The sequence below is a fragment of the Sus scrofa genome, chromosome 2, assembly GCF_054392235.1.
Source record: "Sus scrofa isolate SSC_HxYL_T2T_F1_AM1 chromosome 2, Sscrofa_HxYL_maternal_Yorkshire_Landrace_v2.0, whole genome shotgun sequence".
NCBI classification, from domain to species: Eukaryota; Metazoa; Chordata; class Mammalia; order Artiodactyla; family Suidae; genus Sus; species Sus scrofa.
The window spans coordinates 144,599,518-144,613,663 of record NC_139384.1 but is presented as its reverse complement, the minus strand read 5'-3'; the positions used below and the strand labels follow the sequence as shown (position 1 = coordinate 144,613,663).

At 40.7% G+C, this 14,146-nt stretch overlaps 1 protein-coding gene across 8 annotated transcripts in view; it reads left to right on the top strand.

The window, feature by feature from the left end:
- The first annotated feature begins 1,424 nt into the window (after positions 1–1,424).
- FNIP1 (folliculin interacting protein 1) overlaps positions 1,425–14,146 on the top strand; it is a 135,909-nt gene continuing 123,187 nt past the window's right edge. For 4 of the 8 annotated variants that reach the window (XR_014838763.1, XR_014838762.1, XM_021085416.2 and 1 more), the window contains exon 1: positions 1,425–1,612. Coding sequence is in view for 4 of the 8 variants with exons in the window: in XM_021085416.2 (XP_020941075.2) it covers positions 1,521–1,612 (92 nt within the window). In the remaining 4 variants the exon portion in view is untranslated. Of the gene's footprint in view, positions 1,613–8,508; positions 9,842–14,146 lie in introns of all 8 variants that reach the window. The other 4 variants (XM_085014513.1, XM_085014512.1, XM_085014515.1 and 1 more) reach the window with 3 other exon arrangements.

Genomic DNA, 14,146 nt, shown 5'->3' with positions numbered 1-14,146 from the left:
ATACTAGTCGGATTCTTAACATGCTGAGCCACAATGGCAACTCCCTTTTTTGGGGTGGGGTGGGGTGGAGAATGTGGGCATCCATCAAAATTAATTTCTTAATCACTTATAAATAGTGCTTTTAAAATTCTTGTAACATTGAAACAGCATGTTATGTTATATGACCACTGAAATTCTTTGAGATGTTCTGCCTATTATTTTCTTCATTCTATATAAGATCACCTATTTTATAGAATAAACTATAGCTGCAAATCAGTGCGAGTTAGTAGCCACTTGAAGAGACAATTTGATTTGTATGCCTAAAATGAAATTCTCAACTATTTTAAGCTAACCTTCCAAACCACATAGCAGTAGTTTCCTGACATCCCTGTCAGAGAATTGCCGCCCCGCGGTACAAAATTCCTTATCCTGGAGGGGCAGCAGGTGAATGAATAGTGGTGTTGAAAACATCTAAGAGCAATATGATCCAAACCCTGATAAATTTTGGATTAACCTACTTATTAGATTGTAAGATCATCTATGAGCAATGTTTTTCTTTTGAAAGGGTTCCTCCTATTAAACTCATTTGTTCAAATTCCACAGTTGCACTCTCTCTCCATACCTAGATATTAAGATTGAGCCTAAATCCTGAGCCTCTATGGCCAGCTCTTCCAAGAGGCTAATTCCTGGTACATCAGCGTTCGAGAAGCTATTGGAAACACGGAGGGCCGATGCGGGCAGTTTCTTGCCCAGGCCGTTTCTGCGGGGAGTACTGGCTTTGGCGAGTGTCTTAGCAGGGTCCTCAAGTGGACTGCATAAGCCAGCCCGGCGCTATCGAGCTCTGAGCTCATACCTCTCGCGGCCCAGCACGGTAGGGCCTACGGCCCTGGGTTTAAAGTCCAGGCCGTGCGGGGGTGGGGGCCAAGGGTACGCTCTCGCGCCTTGTCTGCTCCGGGGGCCGCGGTACTCTGCCAGGAGCAGATGGAGGTGTGAAGCCGCAAAGGCCAAGGAGGAGATGGCGGGGGAGGGTCGAGTACTCGTGGTGCCCTAAATCTCTCTTTGTCGTGGGTGCGGAGAACCTCTGCGCTCCAAAATGCCTGGCGTCGTCCCGGCGACACCCTGCCGTAGCCTCAGGTAGCAACCGAGAGCTTCACTGAGTAGAACCGGGACCCGCGCACACACCTCCTTCACTTCCCCAACCACCCGTCCGTTCCCCGCCCCTCCCCTCCGCGCACGCCCCGCTCCACGCACGCCCCGCCTCTTGAGCTGCCACGGGAGGCTATTCGGACGCCAGCCTATGGACGCCAGCCCCGCCCCGCGCCCCCGCCTTGCACCCTGCTCTGCGCGCCGCCACGTGATGCGGCTCACTGCCAGCCAATGGGCGCAGGCCTTGCCTCTCGCCCCGCCCCGCGCGCCGTGGCCGTTTGAAGTGACTAATTTCTGTCATATGACTGAGGCGCCTATGGGGGTGGCGGGGCAGCTCTAGGAGCAGGGGCCTGGCGAGAGCCTTGAGGAGCGACCCTGGCCTGGCCGTGGCCACCATGGCTCCTACGCTGTTCCAGAAGCTCTTCAGCAAGAGGAACGGCCTGGGGGCGTCTGGTCGGGATGCAAGAGACCCGGATTGTGCGTTCAGGTAGGCACTGCAGGGCGAGGGGCGCGAGGCCGATGGCCTGGTGGCCTCGGCTTCCAGAGGTGCTGGGGCTTTCGGTGTTCACGCTCGCGCGGTAGCGCCGCGCCAGGACCGGGATCTGAGTCGGCGGTCGGGAGGGGCCGAGCAGCTTTGTGCTGGAGTGTTCGAGCGAGCTCCTTTCTCCCCAACCCCCCAACCCCATGGCTGCCCCTTCCTCTTCGTCCGGGTGGGTTTGTTTACGCCTTGCTCGTCAGCCGCTCGCGGGTCTGCCCCACAGGACCGAGCATCGCGGCTGAGCTTAGGGTCCACACGCCTTCCTGGAGGCGCGTAGAGTTGGGCGCGGGCTGGATTGGACCTCAGCCGCCGTCCTCCGGGCGGAGTAGTTCTCCCCTCCTCCCCGTGCCCAGTCGTCCTCTGGGTGCTCCATTCCAGTTTGGTTGCTGTCGTGGAGAGAGCGGCACGTTTTGGCCAACCTTCCGAGTTTAGAGTAGGCTGTTTCAGTAGACAAGCTGCCATTCTTTCGCATTTCTTGTAAACCTAAATTGAAGGTGTGTAGATACCGGACCTAGTGGCCCTAATGTTACCGAAGGAGGGAGATACGTGAAACCTCAGAGGTTGTGGTTATTACTGACCAGAATGAGGCTGCGCTAAATCAAATGAAGCACAGACATAGAATTGACCATCCTCTTGAGACTGTTACTAAAAGTGAGTCTTTAAAGATTGAGACTGATAGCGACATATTTTGTGGTATTACAGGCTTTGTTAATTTTTGGTTGCAGTACCTGTTGCTGATAGGAAAACTTTAAAATTGTAAGACTTAATAATAAGCCTGAATTCCAGGTAAAATTTAGTTTCGAAACTTCTTTTGAAGATGAGATTATGTCTTCCAAACAGCCTTCATACTTGTTGCCGTGTGAAAGCTTGTGAATGTAACTAGGCTAAATGTCAAATATCACTCAATCTTGGTAGGGTAGCAAAGAGCCCAGTTGTACAGTAGTAGTAGGAAAAAATGAACATCTGTTAAGTTTTGCAACACCCACAGTCTAAAATGACTGCACCACACTGGTTTAAAAGGTTTTGATAATCCTAAAATTATTCACTCTCGGTAATACAGGTCCCATTAATACATATTCAGTAAAGTAAAATTGAGGTATTAAATGGAAAGAAGTTTGACTTTTAGAGGAAGAAAAATGTAAATGGTGAACATCTTGGAACGGTGCTTCGAAAAGACAGTTATCTAGCTTTCGGTCCTTTCTACTGGGAAATAAATGTCTTGCCCTGTTCATCTAATGACTTTCTTTAAAGATTTCTTTGGTATTTTTATTTTGAAAAATGAAAGTGCAGTGTAGATCATACTACATTGAGCCATCTAGTAAGCCAAGGGTCAGTAGAAAGTAAGTTCAGGAGGGATATTAAAATATTTGAAGAGGCATTCTATTTCTGAGCAAAGATTCACTTTGGGGTACCCAAGTTTCCAAGCATCTCAAGTCATTGTTTTGAAAACAAAACAAAACTGTTTTTTGAAAATGTAAGTATTCTGTATGGTTGTGTAATACTACTTCAGAGTTGCTCAAGTGCTTTCTCATCGGTTATCTCATGTGATGTTTCACAACAACCTTGTGAGATAGGGCAAGTAGCAGTGTAGATAAATACATGATACTTCTTCCAGTGAAATTAAGAATTATGTGTAAGCACAATAACTGCAGAATAGTATGGAAGTTATTACTTTAAAAAATGTGTGGAAGTGTACATTTGAGAAGATGAAAACTAGTAACAACACACACCTAATAACTTGCAAATTTAATCAACCCAAGTTTTTTTTTAACATCTTCATTGAGCTGTAATTTACATGCAGTGAAATTGAGCCATTTTAAGTGTATAGTTATATGAATTTTGCTATATGTATTCAGTTGTGTACCCCTCACTTCAGTGAGGTTTTAGAACATTGCAACACCCCTAGAACCCCTCATGCCCCTTTTCTGTCGTTCCTTAACCCCTCCTGCCCAGGGCAATCACTGATCCGCTTTTTGTGTAATTACAAAGGTTTTGACTTTTCTAGAATCTTTTGTGTCTGGCTTATTTTAATTCTTGATGATTTTGACATTCATCCATGTTTTGCATTTATCAGTAGTTCCTCCCATTTTATTGCTGAATAGTTTTCCATTGTATAGGTACACCACAATTTATTTATCCATTCCCTGGTTGGGAAACATTTGGGTTGTTTTCAGATTTGGGCTATAAGGAACAATGCTGCTGTGAACATTTGTGAACAATCCTTACCCAGAAATAGGTTTTCATTTCTCTAGGAGTGGGATTGCTGGGTCATATGCAAAGTATATGCTTAACTTTTTAAAAAAATTGCCAAGCTTTCCCAAAATAGTTGTACCATTTGTATTCCCACTGGCAGTGTGTGAAGGTTACAGTTGTTCCAGATCCTCTGCAATAACTGATATTGTTAGTCTGATTTTTTTTTATAAGCTTTTTTTTACGTTGTAAAAAATACCTGACAAAATGTACTGTTAACCATTTTAGAGTTTTTTTGATTATATACATTCTAATGGGCATAGAAAATCTTGTGATTTTAATTTGCATTTCCCAAACAATAAATGATGTTTAGCATCTTTTTATGTAATCAGGTTTTGGAGTAAAGTAAAATTTAAAATTTAGTGTTCCTTGCAGTATACCATGCTTTCCTTTCTAGAATCCTTTTTTGGTTTTGTTTTTAGTCAGCTTTAAGTTATTAAATCAGGCTTGGACACGGTTAGCCATTGGCAACTAACTGTAGCTCAGCCTGTAAGATTTCGTTCCTAGAATAAGCAGTATGCAAGGCCCAGTGGTGATAAGCCACAATAGGGTTCTAGGATAGAAAAGACTTTTGATAGAGAAGCCTTTCAGTGTTGTCTTTCATAGTTATCTCATTGAGAAAGTTGGTCAGGGATTACCCTCTTCCCTTCAGTCTTAAGTCCCTTAGCTTAGAGGTTTCTGGTGCTTGTCCTTTCTAAGCTTCTTGAGCTGGAGATGAGTGTGTAGGTTATCGGGGGAATATTATTTCAGTCACTTACAGAACTAAAACAGTAATTGTTTTCATATTTTAAAGATTTTGGGAAAGACTGCTTTCAAGGGGAAGATACTGCTTTATGCTTTCTTCATCAGGTCACTTTCCTGTGTAAGTAAGAATTACATGCAACTCCAGTGACTGCAGTAGATATAAAATGACTGCTTTAAAAATCTAAATACATACATTTTTTCTTAGGGCCCCACCTGCAGTATATGGAAGTTCCCAGGCTAGGGGTCGAGTTGGAGCTTTGGCTGCCAGCCTATTCCACAGCTGCAGCAACTGGGCATCCTAGCTGCATCTGCCACTTATACCACAGCTCAGGGCAACACCAGGTCCTTAACCCACTGAGTGAGGCCAGGAATCAAACCTGCATCCGAATGGATACTAGTCGAGTTCTTAACTTGTTAAGCCACAATGGGAACTCTAAAAATAAAATTCTTTAAAGAAGTCTAATTTGATGAAGAAGATTGTTTTAAATATCTGTGGAGCATAATTCATGTTTTCCTTATAAGCCAGTTTCTGTATTTTTATTTCTAATGCATGAATGTTTGCTCTTACTGTCCATAGCAGGAGTAATAACTTCTTAATTGGTCTTTCTGTTATCACTCTTGCCTTTCTCCAAACTATTCTCAACACTTCATCCTTTAAAAAAAAATACTCATTCTGGAGTTCCTTTCGTGGCTCAGTGGAAATGAATCTGACTAGGAACCATGAGGTGGCGGGTTCCATCCCTGGCCTTGCTCCGTGGGTTAAGGATCCGGCATTGCCATGAGCTGTGGTGTAGGTTGCAGACACGGCTCAGATCTGGCATTGCTGTGGGTCTAGTGTAGGCTGGAGGCTACAGCTCTGGTTAGACCCTCTAGCCTGGGAACCTCCATATCCTGCAGGTGCAGCCTTAAGAGGTCAAAAGCCAAAAAAACAAAACAAAAAAAACCACCCTCATTTTAATCATGATCAGTAGGCAAAATGGTATAGAATTTAAAATCTCCAACAGTTATTTTAAGAATTTAAAGAGATTAGTCTTGTTGAGGCTTAACACAGTGCTTAGCACATGCCTGTCACAACCAGAAGTTATTACTGTGATGATCTCATGCTTATGTATAAAACCATTCAGTTTAGGACCAGACTTCTTAATGTGGACCGTGATGGTGTGGCTTTTGTGAAGTCACTAGCTTTGACTTTTTAAATTTGTTTAATAATATCATTTAAAGAGATGATTGGATTAGGAAGATGTGGTATATATACACAATGGAATACTACTCAGCCATAAAAAAGAACAACATAGTGCCATTTCAGCAACATGGATGGAACTAGAAACTCTGTACTAAGTAAAATAAGTCAGAAAGAGAAAGACAAATACCATATGATGTCACATTATAACTGGAATCTAATATCCAGCACAGATGAACCTTTCCACAGAAAAGAAAATCATGGACTTGGAGAATAGACTTGTGGCTGCCCCGGGGGTGGGGGAGAGAGGGAGTGGGAGGGATCGGGAGCTTGGAGTTAAGGGAGGGAGCTTGGAGTTAAGGGATGCAAACTATTGCTCTTGGAATGGATTTACAATGAGATCCTGCTGTGTAGCACTGAGAACTATGTCTAGATACTTATATTGTAACACGAAAGTGAGAGTAAAAATTATGTATACATGTATGTGTAACTTGGTTCCCATGCCGTACAGTGGAAAAAAATTTTAAAAAGAATAATAAAAAGACATTCTAAAGTTCCCGTAGTGGCTCAGCAGTTAACGAACCCGACTAGCATCCATGAGGACATGGGTGCGATCCCTGGCCTCACTCAGTGGGTTAAGGATACGGCATTGCTATGAGCTGTGGTGGTGTAGGTCGCAGACACAGCTGTGAGCTGTGGTGGTGTAGGCTGCAGATGCAGCTCAGCTCCCGCATCTCCCGCATCACTATGGCTATGGTGTAGGCTGAGGCTACAGCTCCAGTTGGACCCCTAGCCTTGGAACCTCCATATTGCCATGGGTACTGCCCTAAAAAGACAATCAATCAATCAATTAGACATTCTGTTATTATACTTAACAGAGTTAAATTCCTCAATATAATCTATTTTTAGTCTATATTCAAATTTTCTCAGTTGTCTCAGGTCCCTTTATAGTAGGTTTGTTTGAATCATTTTGCATATTGAATTTGCAATTTGTTTAAGTAATTTTTATTCTGTAACAGCCCCCCTCTTTTTAAATGATTCATTGGTTGAAGCTGGGTCTTTGTTTTCTAATGGTTTCTGTTAATACACTAGTTTCTAGCAATATTTGCTTTTTGTTTTGCCTACACCTGCAGCATATGGAAGTTCCCGGCCAGGGATCAAATCTGAATCACAGCTGCAGCAATGCCAGATCCTCAATCCCGTGCACCACAGTGGGAACTCCAGTGGCAATATCTGTTTTAACAAGGTGATTCCAATGCTCAGGTTTGAGAACAACCGGTATAACTTATTCTCTTGCCTGAAAACAGTTAGATTCTTTGTTATACTTGGGTTCAATTTTTTTTCAATAAAAATATTCCACAGATTTGCAGATGCTCATAACCATACTTAATGTCTGGTTGTGCACTTTTAATGGTGCTAAGATTGATGAGTGGTTTCAGGTGTTATCAGCCTTATTCTTCCATTATAAAAATCTCTTTTCAAAGGTTTTAGCGTATTTTATTAATTATTGCCTGAATCCATTATCTTGTTAGGAAATACAAAATGGTAATATTCTGATTCTTTAATTCTTTCTGCACTTATTTCCTGGAAGAACTTTCTCTTACCACTTACTTGGTTATTCTTTGCTGTAGGAAAGGTGGCATAAAAATTTGTCATTTTTCAGAATAATTAATGAGTTCAGTGAAGGTTTTCATCTTAATTGTCATTTTTAAGTACCATCATTACCTCCTGGATTTTTATAATGTGTTTTAATCCATTGCAGTGAAATTGTCACATATTTGGCCAGTGGAAGACTTTTCAAATTGACTTTTTTGACAAGATATGATCTCATTAACCTTTGATTATTGTTGCTTTCTTCTGGCCTTGTCTTAATCTAACTCCCTCATTTCTTTGATTATATCACCTTGGATTTGTTTTAGGTTGTAGGATGTGCCTTGCTGAGCTGTTTTTTGTTTTGGGTGTAACCTTTTTCTTTTTAGGGCCTTCACACCTGTGGCCTATGGAGGTTCCCAGGCTAGGAGTCGAATTGGAGCTACAGCTGTCAGCCTGTGCCACAGCCACAGCAATGCAGGATCCAAGGCTCGTCTGCCACCTACACCACAGCTTATGGCAACACCAGATCCCCAACCCACTGAGCAAGGCCAGGAATTGAACCCACATCCTCATGGATACTAGTCAGATTCATTTTCACTGTGCCACAGCAGGAAATCCCTGGTGTAATCTTCTGTACCTTTTTGTTTAGCTTTTTGTAGTGTTTATCTAGGCTTATCCTAATTATCTTTCCTCTAGGAAGCCTTTTCTGATTTCTCCCTGAGTTACGTTTCACTGTAATTTTTCTGCATAACTTTCTGCATTTCCTTCTCTGACTTTTATCACAGCTGTCATTGCCTGTCCACATCTCTCTTCTTTGCTTGTTTGAGAGCACTCTTCCTCTTCAAGGTGTCTTTTGAAGTTAGAACCTTGTAGAGCTATGTGATGTGTTGTTTGTGGGAAACAGATGCATAGGTTTCTGTCTAGAGCAGCTAGATAGATGCTGTTTTTTGAAGAAGAGAATATATCACTGTGGAAGCCTGTCTTGAACACCTCTTCAAAAGTAACAGCCCTTTTCCCTATTCTCTATGAAAGCACAGTGTTGTTTTTTGTTGTTGTTGTTACTTTGTTTTCTTTTTAGGGATGCACCTGCAGCATATGAAGTTCCTGCCCTAGTGGTGAAATCGGAAGTTGCATCTGTTGCTACACCACAGCCACAGGAACGTGGCTGCGACCACATTGTCTGCGACCTACACCACAGTTCACGGCAATGCCAGATCCTTGGCCCAATGACTGAGGCCAGGGATCAAACCAGCATCCTCATGGATACTGAGCCAGATGGGAACTCCCAGATCACACTGTTTTTATCTTTCATAGTTCTTTTTACAACTTACCTCTCTCCCCTCAAGTGCACATTGTTGTGCCAGTGTATACAGCACAGTGCCTGAGCATATATGCTCAATATGTATTTGTAGATTGAATATATTAAATAATGTTAAGGGCAGAAAGCATCAAAAGTTCTGTTTTGGACATTTGGTCTAGTTTTATTTGCTAATGAGATAACCTGTTTGACAGCTTAATAAAGTAAATGTGGAGTTCACAGTAGAACTTGAGGCTGGAGATGATGTACTTGGGCTTATGGTCAATGGTCAGTATTAAAACTAGGGGAATGGATGATATCATCTAGGAAAAGGCTGTATGTAGATAGAGAATTGGAAAGAATAGGGTTTTTTGTTCAGAGGAAATCTGAAATGTACACATGTGGGAGAGGAAAGTCTACTAGAACCGGCAGAGAAATAGTGTGGCATTAGGAGAGCTCAGAAAGAAAAGTGTTTAAAAAATGTTGGACTTTTTTATGCTGGTTGCTGATGGGTCTTGTGAGATGAGAAATAGAGAAGTATCTATTGGATTTGTCAAGGTGGAGGTAACTGGTGACCTTATTTTTCTAATTTTTAAATTTAAAAAAAAATTTTATTACTCAGTGAATTTTATTGCATTTATAGTTGTACAACGATCATCACAACCAAATTTTAGAGCAGTTCCATTCCAAACCGTCAGTGCATCCTCCTTACCCTCCAGCCTGTCTGATTTGGAAACCGTAAGTTTTTCAAAGTCTGTGAGTCAGTATCTGTTCTGCAAAGAAGTTCATTGTGTCCTTTTTTTAGATTCCACATGTAAGTGATAGCATTTGATGTTGGTGTCTTACCATTTGACTTCACTTAGCATGATAGTTTCTGAGTCCATCCATGTTGTTTCAGATGTCATTATTTCTTTCCTTTTAATGGCTAATATTCCATTGTGTATATGTACCACATCTTCTTGATCCACTCTTCTGTTGATGGATATTTAGGTTGTTTCCATGTCTTGGCTATTGCAAATAGTGCTGCAGTGAACATTGATTGGAGAACATGTATCTTTTGGAGTCATGGTTTTCTCTGGATAGATGCCCAGGAGTGGGATTGCTGGATCAAATGGTAATTCTATTTTTACTTTTCTGAGGAATCTCCATACTGTTTTCTACAGTGGTTGCACCAATTTACATTCCCCTGGTGACCTTATTTTTGTCTTTCTTTTTTTTTTTTTTTTGACAGGGGATGTATTTGAGGGAGAATGTGAGATGTGTAATAAGTGAAAGGGGAAGAAATGGCTTTACTGCTAAAGCTTTATTTTTGTAGGGAAACAATGTGGTACTGCATTATCTTTCCATTTACAGTATTTTGATTTTTATGTCACATTTTGAGCTTCTGAAGTTCTTAAAAGTTAGCTTCTTAATGTGATTAATGTTTGGTAAGATTCATATTTTAGAGGTTTTGTGTTTTTCAGTGTAATTTTTAAAGACTTGTGTCTTCACAAGGTTTTTATTATTTAAAAAAAATGCTCTTCCATAAATTGTACCTTTTAATCTTATATTAGAAATAGAAAGTTACAGTGTTCTTTACATAAATTCCTATGGCATCATGTATTTATTAAAGTGAGAAGCTGAGAACTTTAAGTTAATTACATGTTAATGCTCTGTGGTATCAATATTTGGTTCTAAGAATTTAATTTTGCAAAAATAAATGCAAATATTTTATTGGTCTTTTGATTTGCTTTTCCGTCTCTAAGTAGTGGTTTTAGAACTGTTTTTTAGAACCATGTTTATTGAAAGAAAATAGGTTAGTTAAAAATATAATATTCAACTTATAAAACATGGACCTCATTTCTTCCTAATATTATAATTTCAAAAACCTTGCCGAGTTTAAATTATCTTTAAGGAAAGACTTGTTAAAGAAAAAAAAACTCCCCATGTAAAACATAACAGAATCTCCTTTATTTAAAGGAGTCCTAAACTATTGTCACACAAACTTATTTCTGTTCCTGACACTACCATTCTCTTAGTCTACCAAGTTGAAAATCAGAGAATTATCTTTTACTCTTTCCTCTCTATGGTTGCCACATGTGGCCATTTTTTAAGCCCTGTTCTAATTCTGCAATGTTTTAATTCTTTTCCATTTTCCAATGCCATCATTTCATTTAGACTTTTAATGCTTTTCATAAAAATTTGCCATAACTTTCCCACTTCCTGTCTGTCCCCCTCTACACCATTCTGCTAAATTGATTTTTCCTAAGCCATAATTCTGATCAATTCGCTCAAAAATCTCCTTTAATTTCCTATTGCTCAGTAGAGGATTGCCCTGTACCAAACACTGCTTGGAGGATTTAACATATTAATTCATTTAATTCTCATGATAGCTTCATAAAGTAGGTCTGATTATCCCTGTTTCATAAATGAAGGAATAGGGGCATAGAGAAGTTAAAGACCTTGTCTCAGGTCACACAGTTAGTAAGTGATGTAACTAAGATACAAACTCAGACATTTGAGTTCCAGAGCCTTTGTTTTTAACAATATCCAAACTCCTCAGCTTGTCGTTTCACCCTCCTCTAGAGTTGTAGCTGAGTATAATGGGCCTGAATTTCGATACCTACCCCAGTGGTTCCTGTATGCCTTAATGACCTTGGGAAGGAGTATCATGTTGTCTTTAAAGGTGGGGTGTGTGTATGCATGTCAGTAGGGGAGTGAATGCTGGAGAGATAGTCTCAGAATCTGTTGTACCTAACATCTTAGAGTTGTTTTGAGGATTAAATGGCACGGTAGTCATTGAAATGTTAGAATTCCTTCCCACACTCCCTCACCCCGCAGTTTATTCGTTCCAATTTTCCTTTTCATTTTCCATTTATTTCTTCTAGCTGTGGGCTCTGAATCAGACTAATTGATGTTTCTTGAGAATATGTTGGTTTGCGTGCTTGTACAGAACATGGGATTACATGGTTACAACACATTTCTTTTTGTAAAAAAATTTATGAAAGTATAGTTAATTTACAGTATTCCTTCAATTTCTGCTATATAGCAAAGTGACCCAGCCATCCATACACACCTTTTTTTTTTTTTTTTTTTTTTTTTCATTTTCCATCGGGTTCTTACCCAAGAGACTAGATACAGTTCCCTGTGCTGTACAGCAGGACCCCATCACCCATCCCTTCTAACCAAAACAGTCTACATCTGCCAACCTCTAACTCCCCGTCAGCCCCCTCTTCACTCTCCCCTGGTAAACACAAGTCTGCTCTTGTCTGTGATCTGTCTCTGATTTGTAGATAGGTCATTTTTGCCATATTTTAGACTCCACATTTAAGTGATATCATGTGGTTGTCCTTCCCTTTCTGACCTACTTCACTTAGTATGAGAGTCTCTAGTTTCATCTTTGTTGCTGCAGGTGACATTATTTTGTCCTTTTTTATGACTCAATACTATTCCATTGTATTTATGTACCCTCATCTTTTTTTTTTTTTTTTTTTTTTTTTTTTTTTTTTGTCTTTGTTGTTGCTGTTGCTATTTCTTGGGCCGCTCCCACGGCATATGGAGGTTCCCAGGCTAGGAGTTGAATCGGAGCTGTAGCCACTGGCCTACGCCAGAGCCACAGCAACGCAGGATCCGAGCCATGTCTGCAACCTACACCACAGCTCACGGCAACGCCGGATCGTTAACCCACTGAGCAAGGGCAGGGACCGAACCCGCAACCTCATGGTTCCTAGTCGGATTCGTTAACCACTGCGCCACGACGGGAACTCCTGAGTTTATTTTTGTGTGTGGTGTTAGAGAATGTTCTAATTTCATTCTTTTACATGTGGCAGTTCAGTTTTCCCAGCACTATTTATTGAAGAGACTGTCTTTCCTCCATTGTACATTCTTCTCCCCTTTGTCATAAATTAGTTGACCATGGGTGCTTGGGTTTATTTCTGGGCTTTCCATCCCATTCCATTGATCTGTATTTCTGTTTTTGTGCCCATAACACACTGTTTTGATGATTGTAGCTTTGTAGTATAGTCTGAAGTCAGGGACCCTGATTCTCCAGTTCTGTTTTCTTTTTTTTTTTTTTTTTTTTTTTTTTAATTTTTAATACTGCTTTGGCTCTTTGAGGTCTTTTGTGTTTCCATATAAATTTTAAAATATTTCTCTAGTTACATTGATCTGTAGATTGCCTCAGGTAGTATAGTCATTTTGACAGTATTGATTCTTCCAATCCAAGAGCGTGGTATATCTTTCCATCTGTTTGTGTCTTCTTTGATTTCTTTTTTTTTTTTTTTTTTTTTTTTTTTGTCTTTTTGCTATTTCTTTGGGCCACTCCCACAGCATATGGAGGTTCCCAGGCTAGGGGTCGAATTGGAGCTGTAGCCACCGGCCTACGCCAGAGCACAGCAGTGCAGCATCCGAGCCGTGTCTGCAACCTACACCACAGCTCACGGCAACGCCGGATCGTTAACCCACTGAGCAAGGGCAGGGACTGAACCCACAACCTCATGGTTCCTAGTCGGATTCGTTAGCCACTGTGCCATGACGGGAACTCCTCATCTTTGATTTCTTCCGTCAGTGTCTTATAGTTCTCAGAGTATTATAGGTCTTTTGTCTCTTTAGATAGGTATATTGCTAGGTATTTTATTCTTTTTTGATGTGATGGTAAATTGGTATGGTTTCCCTAATGTCTCTTTCTGCTCTTTTGTTGTTAGTATATAGAAATGCAGTGGATTTCTGTGTATTGATTTTGTATCCTGCAGCTTTACTGGATTCATTGATGAGCTCTAACAGGTTTCTGGTAGTCTCTTTAGGATTTTCTAGATATAGTATCATGTCATCTGCAAACAGTGATAGTTTTACTACTTCTTTTCCAATTTGGATTCCTTTTATTTCTTTTTCTTCTCTGATTGCCATGGCTAGGACTTCCAAAATATGTTGAATAGCATTGGTAAAAGTGGATATCCTTGTCTTGTTCCTGGTCTTAGTGGAAATACTTTCATTTTTTCACTATTAAGAATCATGTTAGCTCTGACAACACATATTTCTTTAAAGTGCCAATAGAATCCACATTTTTTCATGTTTTCCCATAATGACATTTATTTTCATGAGTTGTAAATGCTTGTTTTATTTTTTATCTTTTTATTTTTCTTTTTAATGGCCACACCTGCAGCACACAGAAGTTTCTAGACTGTGGGTCAAATCAGAGGTGCAACTGCTGGCCTATGCCACAGCAACACCAGATCCAAGCTGTACCTGCAACCTAGGCCACAGCTTGCAGTCATGATGGATCTTTAACCCACTGAGCAGGGCCATGGACCAAACTCACATCCTCATGGATACTAGTTGGGTTTGTAACCCACTGAGCCACAACTGGAACTCTATAATTGCTTGTTCTTGTATCTCTATCCTTCACTAGACTAAAAGTTCCATAAGGGCGCAACTTTGGTCT